General features: G+C 36.9%; 2 protein-coding genes across 2 annotated transcripts; both read left to right on the top strand.

The window, feature by feature from the left end:
- Window positions 1-884: 884 nt before the first annotated feature.
- Window positions 885-2,811, top strand: LOC118281812 (unconventional prefoldin RPB5 interactor-like protein). Its single transcript, XM_035602542.2, has 4 exons — window positions 885-1,052; window positions 1,137-1,380; window positions 1,547-2,195; window positions 2,289-2,811. Exons 1-4 carry the CDS (start codon window positions 1,023-1,025, stop codon window positions 2,761-2,763), a joined length of 1,398 nt encoding a protein of 465 aa, XP_035458435.2. The 5' UTR covers window positions 885-1,022; the 3' UTR covers window positions 2,764-2,811.
- A 788-nt stretch (window positions 2,812-3,599) lies between these two features.
- Window positions 3,600-13,034, top strand: LOC118281813 (28S ribosomal protein S29, mitochondrial). The gene is made up of 8 exons (XM_035602543.2): window positions 3,600-3,801; window positions 3,888-4,101; window positions 9,388-9,480; window positions 10,884-11,029; window positions 11,248-11,408; window positions 12,125-12,266; window positions 12,367-12,459; window positions 12,806-13,034. The coding sequence occupies exons 1-8, from the start codon at window positions 3,724-3,726 to the stop codon at window positions 12,992-12,994; spliced, it is 1,116 nt and encodes a 371-aa protein (XP_035458436.2). The 5' UTR covers window positions 3,600-3,723; the 3' UTR covers window positions 12,995-13,034.
- The last annotated feature ends 309 nt before the right edge of the window (window positions 13,035-13,343 follow it).

Below are 13,343 nucleotides of genomic sequence, written 5' to 3'. Positions count from 1 at the left end.
ACTTGACAGTAATTGGACAACTTAGCATGTTAACATTAGCAAGTTTTCGAGTTTTCCAGCCTATCTACTCTATGGGCATGTTTACTTTTAGGTGTGTTACCCTGCATTTTGAGAATATCGCACGGAATCATTTTTTTATATATACTATTAATATGATGGGTCGACGGTTGGCCGCTATCTTGCCTGGTGGTAAGTGATGATGCGGGCTACGATGGAGCACGTCTGCCCATGAGCAACCTATTCACTCGGGGCTTGAAGACACCCAGCTTATACCCATCAGGAAACACAACTACGGCAAAGAATTCCACTCCTTAGCAGTTCGTACAAGGAAGCTTGAACCGAAGCGCTTCGTGCGGGTGGTACATCTACCATGAAGCGGGAAATAGCCAAAAATTTAGTTTAATAAACACGTTGGTTAATTTTATAATATTTGATTAGTAACATACGTTACATACGACTTCGTCTGTACTCTTGGTATAAAATCTATCGATATTTGGTCTGCCGCTTCTTTTCGCCATCGACCTACACGACAATATTTCCATCCCCAACATATAGATAGTTGGCAGGCCACAACTGTGCGCTTCTCACGCAATTTTCTGCCTCGCACAGCAAAACTGTGGAATGAGCTGTCGTCGGCGGTATTTCCGAACCGATACGACCTTCAAACCTTCAAAAAGCGAGCATACTCTCTTTTCAAAATTCCGGCAACGCACCTGTGACTCCTCTGGTGTTGTGGATGTCCATGGGTGGCGCTGATCGCTTAACATCAGGTGACTCGTTTGCCTCCTATTCCATAAAAAAAATAAGATATAAATCCTAAGTCTATGAAAAATTTGTTGATAATGTCATTGTCAATGTCAAAATTAGTGCAAGTTGAAAGTTGTCAACTTCCTGTCATTTATCACAAATTAATTACATTCCCTTTGGTAAATGTGTTGAACATTTTCAATATCTTTAATTAATTTTAGTATCAAATATACCTCTTTTAAAAAATAAAGAGATCAAACATTTAAAATTTAGTAATGGATATTTTAAGTGAAATATATTACAAGGTAGTTTTTTCGTCATTTAAGGAGTTAAAACTTGTTTTGCATTTAACATGATTTGGGATATTAAATCAAATTATATTATTTCAGAGTTCAGTAGAAAATGAGAAAAATATTCAATTTTGGCAGAATTATTTGGGAAGCTTAAAGAATTTAGATTTCAGTGTATTTAGTGATAAGTTAAAAGTTCCAACTTTAGTCCCCATTGGAAGCAGGATATTGTTCAGAGGTGAGCTGATACATACGAATGAAGTCACTGCTGCACTGGGCGCTGACTACTTCGTAAAATGTTCAATCAAACAAGCTGAGACACTAAGACAACACAGAATCAAAGGTATTGTGTTTACTTTCTACTCATTCTCTATTCTATCACACTCTTTTTCTGCACCTGCTTTTGCATCTAACAAATAATGTATGAGTTTGTATATGCTCTCTGCTCACACCTAATATTAATATATGAAGTCACAGTGTGGTATACAATGTTAAATAATATATTTCAGATGCCCAAGAAAAACTGGATATGTATATCAAAGAAAAGGATTATTTTGAAAATCAATTTTCTCTCACAAGAAAAACTCTACATGACAAAGAGGGAGAGGAAATCATAGAATATTATTCTGAAGAAGATGATAAAGTGTGGAGGGCAAAACATAGAGAAAATGTTAGAAAATATATACAAAACAAAAATAAAGAGCCAGAGACAGAAGGAGTGAACATGACAGATGAAGAGTTATGGGAAAGGTTAGAAGAATTAGAACTGCAAGAAGAATTGGAAAATGAACTGTCCAGTACAACAATTCACACCCAACAAATGCCAACAAACACTGAGGAAAGTGATTTGCCCAATCCAAATCAAGATTTTGAAGATAACAGCAAAGAAAGAAAAGAAAAGGAAAATAAAAAAATAATTCAAGAATCATTTAGTAGTAAAGGAAAAGAAAAGCCAAAAGATATTCATTACAAAGAAACCCAGGTTCCAACATCAAAATTGGATATATTACAGCAAGTAATAAATAAACAGAATGAATTGGAAGAAAAATTACATGAATTAAAGAATAGAGAAAGATCTCAAACTAAGAATGAAAAAGATCTACTGTCAAGGCTGGATGAACTTGATCAACTTGATGAGCTTGAAGATGAAATGGATAGGTAAGGAAGTAATATTATTGCCATTCCTCAATTTCCAATTTCCACAAATAATTTAAATCGCCCAACATGAATGAATTGTGTTCTTAATTTCAGGTTAGAAGATATTATTGATAATGAAGATGTTGAAGAAGAAGAAGAATTAGATGACAATGAGCAACAGGAGCAAGTACCAAAACTAAGTCGGCGGGTGTCTTTTGTTGATGAAAGTGATAGCAATACTTTGGAGATAACTTTCAAACACAGTGCCACAGATCCTATTTATGAGCCTTATGATGCTAGTAAAGGCATACAAAAACCAAGTGATATCTATCAGGCACACTCCAACCTTTTTGCAACGGGTACCATATCAATTCTCAAGAAGTCGAAATATGAAACGGCAGATGATAAAGAAGCTCCTAAAAAACTGTTAAAAGAAAAAGCTGTACCAGTTAAGTTTCAGGAAACTGAGAGTGAAGAAGTTATTATAGTTAAAGATATTGTAGAGAAAGTTGAACATAATACTAAGTTATTAAGTCAATCAAGGCCTACCAGTTTATTTAAGAAAAAACGAATGCAAAATAAGACTTAATATTTTAATAAAATATGAAATTATCATCAATAAAGTATGCAAAAAGTTTCGAATTCTTTGATGTAGTTTTTACCTGCTCCTACAGTCCTACTACTAAAATACATAATGTCACGACACATAATCTTGACAACCTCATTTGGCCGTGGCCAAACAAATGCGCCACTGCGCACTTGTTTGTTCACATAATATATGTATGATATTATATGAACAAGAAGTGCACAGGTATTCTGATGAGGTAGTACCAAAGAGTACATATAATAAGTATAAGGCAGTACAAAATGAATGTAAATTTCACGATGTTAGCAGTACGAAATAATGCCAAAAATATTTACTGATGCATTGTATGATTGTACATGTATTAATTTTGCGTTGTGTTTTGTCACATATTTATTGTCGGGCTTAGCAATAAGTGGTTTAGTAGGAACACTATTAAGGTTCAAGATAACACAACTATTGTGCTCTGATCTGCTGGTTCGAAAAATGGCCATTTATTTTGTAATCTATCAATTGGGCTATCAAACTACCCTATTATATTATATTACTCTATGTATCAAACTCATGTAACGAAACCCTAATCGCGATGTATTTCGGTACCAAGCCAACGCCATCTATCGAGCGACGGACAAAACTTTTTAAAACAAATTGTTTATGATATGATAAAATTAAAAGTTATATTGCATGAATAGAGGAGTAATTGTATTTTATTTACTCACTATTATTTTAGATTATTGTTCATGTATTTGATAATATCATCGATAGTACTAAATGCGTAAATTTAGTTTTTTTTCTTAATGAGATATGCGTGATTTTCCTGACAGCTGTCAGCTGTCACAGAGATTCATTCTATATTTTACGGACAATCTATAATAATACATACAACTTTGAGGTTATGTTGTGATCAAATAAAAAAAAAAAATTATAAATCATTTTTTTCTTAATTGCTACTGAAACCTACCCAAAATGCTTTCACGCAGCTGGAGGCATCTGGCTCGGCGATATTCACAAGCGACTACTTTTAGAACAAATGAGAATTCACCCGTAAGTTGATCTTAACCATAAAATAGTTTAGTTTGTAACTAATATGAATAAATAATTGATATAATACGCTGTAACATCCATTTCAGGCTCAGCACAGTGAAAAACAAGAGGGTTTGTTCTACACCATGAAACCTGAACTGTGTAAACAACTCTTCAGTCACGGAGGATTTCCAAAAAGTTTTATGCAACAGACTAAGACCTTCACAGAGACTGCTGTTATGGTGCGACAACCCGCATTGGACCTGATCTCTTGCATAAAAGCTAGTGATTTGAACCAACCAGCTATAAGATATGTTCTCTGTATCCTTTTTAGTTTCCCAGGGTTCCTTCATAATCGCAAATTGTTGATGAGAGTAAGTATAGTTGATCCCAACAGCAAACAGCATCCATTTTGTTCTATACATTATATTATTATGATACATGAGTCTATCATGTATTAGGTACATATCTCCTCCTTCTGCGAAGCAGTCATGCTACCTAAGGAGGAGGCGGGGCGCGTGAGAGAACAAACCTCCTCACGCCCCAGCCGTCGCGAAAGACACTCCGGGCATAGGGGATCCCGAGACGATCTCCGGCCACCGTAAGTGCGGGCCTGCGGATGGCGAGCAAGGGTAGCTCACCGCCCGAACAGAACCAGACCCGTGCGTGCGGCGCGTCGCGTTCCGCGCGCGCCTCAAAGAGCCATCAGACCACCACAGATGGGGCCCAATAGGGCTGATGCCTGACCCGGAGCTGCGGACTACCTAGCGGGTTTACCGGGGCTCCGGCTCGAAAAGCAGGAGAAGGAACGGGGTGGTTTTTAGTCAGTAAGAGTCTGCCTCACCCAAGGCGAGAAAAGTCAGTGGATGATTTTCCCCCCTCAAAAAAAAAAAAAAAAAAGGTATATATAGTTACTGAGAATCTATTCTGATTTCATGGATTTTTATTTTATTTTATTTTCTTCGGAAAACTTACAGCTAGGATACAAATAGTTGAGAAATATTGAAAGAAGGCCAATTACAAGTTTCCACAGGTAGAATTATAGTAGAACAAGAAACAGTAGACAGATAAGAAAAAGGAAAGAAGTAAAGGCGCTCAGAGCAAGTACACTGTAGCATTGAATAACATTTCAATGGTTTTCAAAAAATCTCGTGCACATAATTTTTTTCAGTTTGGAGACACTGGTGAAAAATAGGTCCAGATCATCAACGCTTTCACACAATGCGTTGAAAGTTCTGCTAGCCCTTATCATGTAAGAATTTTTACGATAAATACACCGCACTGAGGGAACATTTAGAGGTCGATGATTCCTCAGAGTATGAGATGGGACTCGCAGCCCAATCTTGCTCACTAGCTCAGAACAGTCAGCTGTACCATCAAATAACTTAAACAAAAGTGACATGTCAGCAATTTTTCTCCGCTCATTTAGAGGAAGAATGTGAAACTTCCTACAGCGACTATGATAGTTAGGTAGGTAGGTTTTAGATCTAAACTGAATGTACCTCAAAAACTTCTTTTGAATACTTTCGATGCGATTAATGTAGCAGTTGTAGATAGGGTTCCACACCGGTGAACAGTATTCGAGATGACTACGCACAAAAGCACAATATAGTATCTTGAGCGTTTTAATGTTTTTAAAATCGGCTGAGATTCTCATGATGAAACCTAGTGCTTTAGAAGCCTTTTTAATTATGTCGTCAATGTGTATGTCGAATAGTAGTTTAGAATCAAAAGTTACGCCCAAGTCTTTTATCTTACTAACTCTGGTTATTGACGTGTTATTTAGTTTGTAATCGTAAATAATAGGTTGAGGTTTGCGAGTAAACGTACATACGTAACATTTAGAGACATTTAGATCTAACCGGTTGGTAATACAATAAGTTTGAAATATGTTCAAATCATGCTGGAGACATTCAGCATCTTCCTCGGTTCTAATCTCACTCAGAATCTTCATGTCATCCGCAAATAATAGAACTGAAGAGTAGGAGAAACATGAAGAGACATCATTAATGAAGATATTGAACAACAAAGGTCCAAGCAATGATCCTTGAGGAATTCCCGAGGGTACAAAAGCAGGCCTAGAGGTGTATCCATTTAGGACTACAGTTTGACACCTGTTGGCTACATAAGACGAAAACCACCTATACAAATTTCCACTGATGCCTACAGCTAAGAGCTTCTTCCGTAGGATGGTATGATCCAAGCGGTCAAAACACTTACTGTAATCAGTATAGATCACGTCCACCTGGTTGCGACGAGACATACACTCAGCCAAGTAATCACTGCAATGGACAAGGTTGGTGGTTGTGGACCGACCTCGTAGAAAACCATGTTGACGCTCATTGAAACTTAATTTAAGTGTAGCATATAGTTGCTTGTATATTATTTTTTCTAAGATTTTGGCAAAAGTGCACAGTTTAGAGATGGGTCTATAGTTTTCCACGCAGTCCCTAGGCCCTTTTTTATGGATCGGAGTAATTAATGCTGATTTCCAAATTGCAGGCACCTGACCCTCATCCAAGGATCGCCTAAACAATAGTGAAAGGGGAATAGTCAGACTTTTAGCACACTTAAGTATAAAAAGCGGTGGTATATTATCTGGTCCCGCAGATTTTGTTAGGTCGACTTTTTTAAGTAATGCAAGTACCTCCAATTCACTAATTTCAACCGAGTGTATGTCTGAAACTAGGTCACCAAGTGGCGTGTCAGATCGCTGTGATCCTTCGCTATAGTGATTATTGTCGCTATTGGTTTCGTCGGAATCAAGAAAATTAGAATAAAAACAGTCGCTAAACATGTTACAGATAACCTCTCCGTCACTCGAAATGCGATTTTTGTATTTTAATTGAGACGGATACAGGTTAGATTGTTTTTTTTGTTTGACATACGACCAAAATGCTTTAGGGAATTTAAATATACTTTCTTCAATTTTGGAAATATAGTTGCTGAACATTTCGTTTTCAACCTCTTTAGCACGCTGTCGCAGCAAGATAAACGACTCATAATCACTACTGTTACCGTATTTCTTAAATTTAGAGTGGTATTTAGCTTTTTCTTTAATAATTTTAATCAAAGGTTGCCTGTACCAGAGAGGGTACCTACCACACGAAAAGACTGTTTTAGTAGGTACATGTTGATGATGTTCCCTCAAATTTAGTAAGTTTTATTTTATTTATTAGCCAGCAAAACAAACAATCACATATTAAAAGATCCAAAAAGGTATTATAGATTAATGCTGCAGTTTTAGGTTTGGTCAAAAAATGTCCATCTCACTACAAAATCATTAATAAATAAAATTTGTTTTTTTATTTATTGGTGTTTTTATAATCAGTTTGGAAATTTAGCAAAACATAAACTGTTGAATATCTCAGAAACTAGCCACTTTCGGACCTGGACTCAGGGACCTCAGGGCTAATTTTGTAGAAAATTAGTTGTTTTATCACTTCCTGAGATGAATATGTTACGGTAAATCTGATTAATTGAAAATTATTAATAATTTCACAAAATTATTAATAATAACCGCACGTTTTGGTAAATGTGAATAATCGATCGAAATTTATTACTTTTAGTAGTGATTATTAATAATTCACGACACATATTGGTGAAAGTAATAAAATAAATATAAACCCTATATTTTTTGACCAGCATGTATTTATTTATAATGTTAAACGCCGTCTGACGATTATATTAATTAGAGATCACACAAACAAGCTTACTTGTACTTGCTTTAAACCAAAAGGACAACAAATTCACATATTCTGCGCGTAAGTGCGGGTCTGCGGACGGCGAGTAGGGGTAGCTCGCCGCCCGACCAGAACCAGACCCGTGCGTGCGGCGCGTCGAGTTCTGCGCGCGCCTCAAAGAGCCATTAGATCACCACAGATGGGGCCCAGTAGGGCTGATGGTTGATCGGGAGATGCGGACTACCTAGCGGGTTTACCGGGGCTCCGGCTCGAAAAGCAGGAGTAGGAACGGGGTGGTTTATAGTTAGTAAAAGTCTGACACTCCCTCTCGCCTCGCCAAACAGGGCACATTTATCACAAAATTTTTAATTTTTTTTAAATCTAATCTACCATCAAACTTATGCAAAAAAGTCTATCGTGGTACATAAAATTGTAACAAAAATAAAATTAAACAATTATTGTTTCATTAACAAAATCAACACGAATCCTAAAAGCAATAATCAATAATCATATTTGGTTTGCCTGTAAATCTTCTGTAGCACCAATATATGCATCAAATTAAAATTTTAAAAGTATTATCATAGAATTCAACAAATATAATATTGTGTAAGTACAATATATTGCCTTTTAAATTGAAATAAAAATAACATCTTGGCCACTTATTACATTTATCACTACTAGGGTAAAATTATTAATAATAAGCGACAAATGTGATTAATTTATCACTTTTACCTCGAGTTTCGGTAATTATTAATAATAGTAGATAATTATTAATAATTTTCAATTATTCACTCTTACCGTAACAAATACATTGAATTACAAGTCATTATATTTGGCAGCCTGTATATTTTATTTTTTTTAAATTCATAAAGAAAAACACAAAATAATAAATCAGGATACAGGATAGGAGACAGTCTGCAGGTATATTATGAGACACAATTGACAATTTTTGCCTCCAGGCTGGACTGAAGATGAACATGTCGAAGACCAAACTAATGACTGACAACTTTAAATAGAGTTTAGAAGTAGATAGTACATAACTTGGGTATGTCCAGGAATATATCTATCTGGGCCAATTAGCCTGTATTTCCAGGAGAGATAAGAAAGAGGAGTTGCTATATGCACCAAAAACTATAATCTATCTCCCGCCTAGAGAGTAAATAAGTCATTGGTCAAAAGCCCATACTACTACTACTACTACTACAGCAGTAACTGGTAATATATCACTACATTTAATAGTTATACATGCACATGTACCTACCATTACCTACATAGTTAAATATAAGAAAAAAACGGAACCCTTATAGATTCGTCATGTCTGTCTGTCTGTCCGTCCTTATGTCACAGCCATTTATTTTTGAAACTGTTGGGCCTACCTAGTTGAAACTTTGTAGGTTTATGTATTCCGGTAACTGCTATTCGAGTTTTGAATAAAAATTAATTTTAAAAATTAAAGGGGGGCACTCAATACAGGGAACAGATTAATAAAAAAATTTTTCGGCTTACCTATCCATGATTGGTGTCTATAGATAAGACTTTAAAAAAGACATTAAGGTTTCTAAAACCATTTTTCGTTAATATCAATCGTTTCAAAGTCAGAGGTTTCCAAAGTGGAAAAAGGATTCCCCCCCTCTCTAACTTTTAAAATATGAGAGTGAGAAAGCTAAATAAAATATATGCTTTAGATTTCAATAGAAACTTACAACGAAAATTGGTTTGATCCAGATATCATTATTAGTTTTTAAGAAATAATACATTTTCAAAAAACGCAAATATTAGTTTGTCGTTCATACAAACACTATGTAAAACCAAGTTATTTTATAAGTTTTATATTATGTCATCTGCTTGCTGCTACAGAACCCTTCATGGGCGAGTGCGACTCGCACTTGGCCGGTTTTATATTTCCTTAACATAAGCTAATTAGATGGTGAAAAAGGGTCAGGCAAGTCTCTGACATTGGCTCATGTCCTACATTATGCCCATGAAGATGGTTACCTTATTGTGCATGTACCTTGGGGTAAGTTAAACTTTTGGAAACCTTTTTTTATATTGTCTAAGAAACTGGCCGGTCCCTCAAACTTTGTTGCCATGGATTATTTATTTTTCTTACATAATTATGAACCTTCCTCTAACAAGAACAAACCCAAAAAGTCGATATTTTACGCCTAGCAACACATGCAGTGATTCATTTTTAAATTATAAAAATAACATCTTACACTAATTTTCTCCAGTGTCGTGTGGGTGTGTTTGCAAACACATAGGTACTTTAATTATTATGTTATCGGCTTACTCGTGTAACTGTTTGACGAGGAACTCGACTAGTTTCAAGCCATGCTAGAGGCTCATATTTATGAGCAGCATTCCGCGACACACGACGCGGCGATTGTCGCGCTGCTACTGGCGACTCGAGTTTCGCGCTCATCGCGCCCTCTGTCGCCCGTGATTCCAGATTTTTTTTTATTATGTCTCACGAAAGTTAAAATAAAACATAGATACTTTCACATTAACTCCTAGACCCATATAAATATTAAAGTTACGTGCGAGGATCGAATCCGCGATACGTTGTACATGTACAGCAATTTACTGCTGTAATCAAATCAAAAATCTCTTCAATGGCTTACCACTGGGCTCTGCTCTTGAGCACTTCGCAAACAGCCATTATTTATTAACCAGCTGGAGACCCTCCTCTCTAGATCACGTCGACTCGGTTCTTTAATATTAATGTTCCCTACACAGACTCGAGGTCTTACATTTCATTTAAATTTGGGAACTAGACTCGGATAGAGCTACAGCTTTGACAATGGGTGGGGTCCAAAAGGTACAAAAACAGAGCGCTAACGCCACGATTGGCGCCACACAGACTTGTTTCTGGTCTGGGTGTGACGTGTATGTGAAATTGTATGCTTTTTTTATGAGACATGCCGTATTACCTGTAATCGAGCAGACGTATTACCTGATGATAAGCAATCGCCGCCGCCCATGGACACTTGAAACACCAGAGGCTTTACAAGTGCGTTACTGGCTTTTTGGGAGTTAGGAATTTAAGGGTTGTTGTTCGGGAATAGGGATGGGGAAGATTGGGAAGGGGGGAATTGGGCCTCCGGTAACCTCACTCACACAGCGAAACACAACGCAAGCGTTGTTTCACGTCGGTTTTCTGTGAGGCCGTGGTATTACTCCGGTTGAGCCGGCCCATTCTTGCCGAAGCATGGCTCTCCCACACTTGAAACGAAACGATGCTTGGAAACGCACCCACGATACAGGAGAACATCCAAGTGTGGATCAGTCTTTCATAACAAACAAGAACATGTACAAACTGCAAAAGTGCAGCCTAGTGCCGTAGTGCGAGCACGTTATGTTTCTAACTGCAAATATTTTCAGACTGATACCTATAGTAAAATGTTGTGTTGTACTTTTTAGTTTCGGAGTGGTTGAGGCGAGTGCCGCGCCACAAAGAGATGTCTAATTCTCAGACTAACGAGGGTTTCGTTGACCTGCCTCTCGACGCGGCCGCATGGCTAATACACTTCAAGAGTCAGAATCAAACATTACTAAAATCAGAAAATGTAAGTACTCAAAACATTACAGTTACATGTAGGTCCTACTATGGACTAAAGATGTATATTTTCTTTAACAAATGTCTGAAGGGTGTTGGTTTGCCTTGTGCAATGATTGTTGGTTACACAGCAATGAATAGAATACACGGGTAGCAGGTTCCACCCCACTTTTGTTATTGTAAGTTAACAATTTGAAATGTATTTTATTTGGATTTTTATTTTTACAGTTGAAGGTCTCTAAAGAGTATGTGTGGAGTAAACGCGAGAAAACTGAAGCAGGTTCTCCATTACATACGTTGGTCGAACACGGAATAAACCGCGTCAAGTACGCCTGTGACGTCGTCGACGTGCTCATTGATGAGATCAAGATGCTGTCCAGTAGCAAGCAGTACGTTGTGTATTATTTATTACCTGCCCTTTGATATCTCGTTCTGGCGCCTAGTCTTGCACGATTTACTCTGTAGTCTTGGAACTTGAATTTTGGACACTTCCTATTGATTGCTATACCTTAGTCAAGTTAGCGTTTGTTCTATTATCGTCATAAGATGCGAGAGTTAAAAATTTTGTTTTTTTTATATAGTATGGAGATCACTCATATAACTTAAATGCAACTACAAGTATTACTAGGCTACAGAAACAATACATACAACTAAATATTTCACGAAAACTGAAAATGTCTAATTTCCAAACAAAATAAATAATTAAACTATTGATTAGTTTTAATATCTGTAAGAACAGTTCCATGTTCTTTGACCACAGAATAACTGTAAAGTTATAGGTTGTCTAGGAATGTTACAGACATGTGGCGCGGCAACTGCAAAGCCGTATTTGAAAGAAGCATTTTTTAGCTTAGGTACCTACTGAGCCAATTTCGCTCATTTTTCGTATAATGTCAGACCAGATAACAAATATATGGTTTAAATTAAGTCATAAGAGGTTCCCCATACTGTATATTAATGTAAGTATGTAAGTACACCATAAATTAGACAGGTATACATAGAACATATTAAAAGTGTAAACTACCTACAACATAGGTATAGGTACTTATAAAACAAATTTTGAATGAGATTGTTGACACTAAAAAGTAAAAACGCTGTATTCCAGGTGTAAGACATTCGTGGCGATCGACGGATTCAACAGTTTCTTCTACCCGTTGACGCGACTCAGTACTCCCACCAAAAAGACGGTGAAACCTGATGAAGTTACTCTCACCACATCCTTCCTGAAACTGACACATAACGACTGGGTAAGCACAATGTGTGCCAACGTGGTTGAAATCATAATGCCATATAATTATTCCATGATTATGGTTACTTGTATTAAACTAAATACTTGTCGTTTAACAGACGAATGGTGTTATAGTAGTGACTGCCGACCAGTTAGCAGTCCCCGATGACCATCAAGAAAGTTTCCTTCCAAGATACTTGCTGTACAAAAAGGTATGGTCATGGAATCACTGTAATTTCTTGGTATAATGTATCACCTTAGCCGTAAGTTTTTACTGACTTACAGCAGAAATATATTAGCGTTGCGCAGCGTGTCGTGGCCCGAGGCGCGCCAGAAGCATAAAATCCGATTCATACATTTACTATGATTAGAGACACTCCTGCATATCGTGGGTCGCCTATTTTTGACCACGGCACCACGATACTCCAAGCTACGGTATTGTACCTATTTCTGTAAATCGCGCGGGGCTAGTTATTTGTATATAAAACTTAGAAAATTATGTTGTAAGCACCAACTCGAGCATTTCTGTTTGTCTCTAATATCTTTATCCTCTTACAGGGCTTTGACCATTTAGACCCATTTGTGCCTATTGAGGTTGGCAGATATAATGAAAAGGAGTTCCAAAGCTGCGTGGGATACTACAGAGACCGGCTGTGGCTGAGGGGACCTCCCGAGGTTGAGACAGAATTAAAGTTCACCAGTGCATGCAACCCCTACAGGTTTATGGAACAGTGTGCACCATTGTAAAATACTTGTCAAAGTTATTTAATATAAAAGTAGTTTATTATACCTTTACTTTAATTTTACACCCAGTGCCCAGGAGACGAGTTGATAAATGCACATCATAAGTAAATAAATAATCTATACCTACATACTTCTATACGTTTATTATAAAGCTGAATCGGCAGAACTAGTGGTACGGATTGGTTAATTATTTTTAAAAATAATAAACCAATACGTACACGTATTATTAAAAAAAAATGATCGCATTATTGATTATAGCTACTTCCGCGCGGTTTCACCCGCTCTGCGCGGCTCCTATTGGTCATAGCGTGATATTTTATAACCTTCCTCGATAAATGCACTATTCAACACA

Source organism: Spodoptera frugiperda, chromosome 15 (assembly GCF_023101765.2).
Source record: "Spodoptera frugiperda isolate SF20-4 chromosome 15, AGI-APGP_CSIRO_Sfru_2.0, whole genome shotgun sequence".
NCBI lineage: Eukaryota > Metazoa > Arthropoda > Insecta > Lepidoptera > Noctuidae > Spodoptera > Spodoptera frugiperda.
This window is presented reverse-complemented; position numbering and strand designations above follow the sequence as displayed.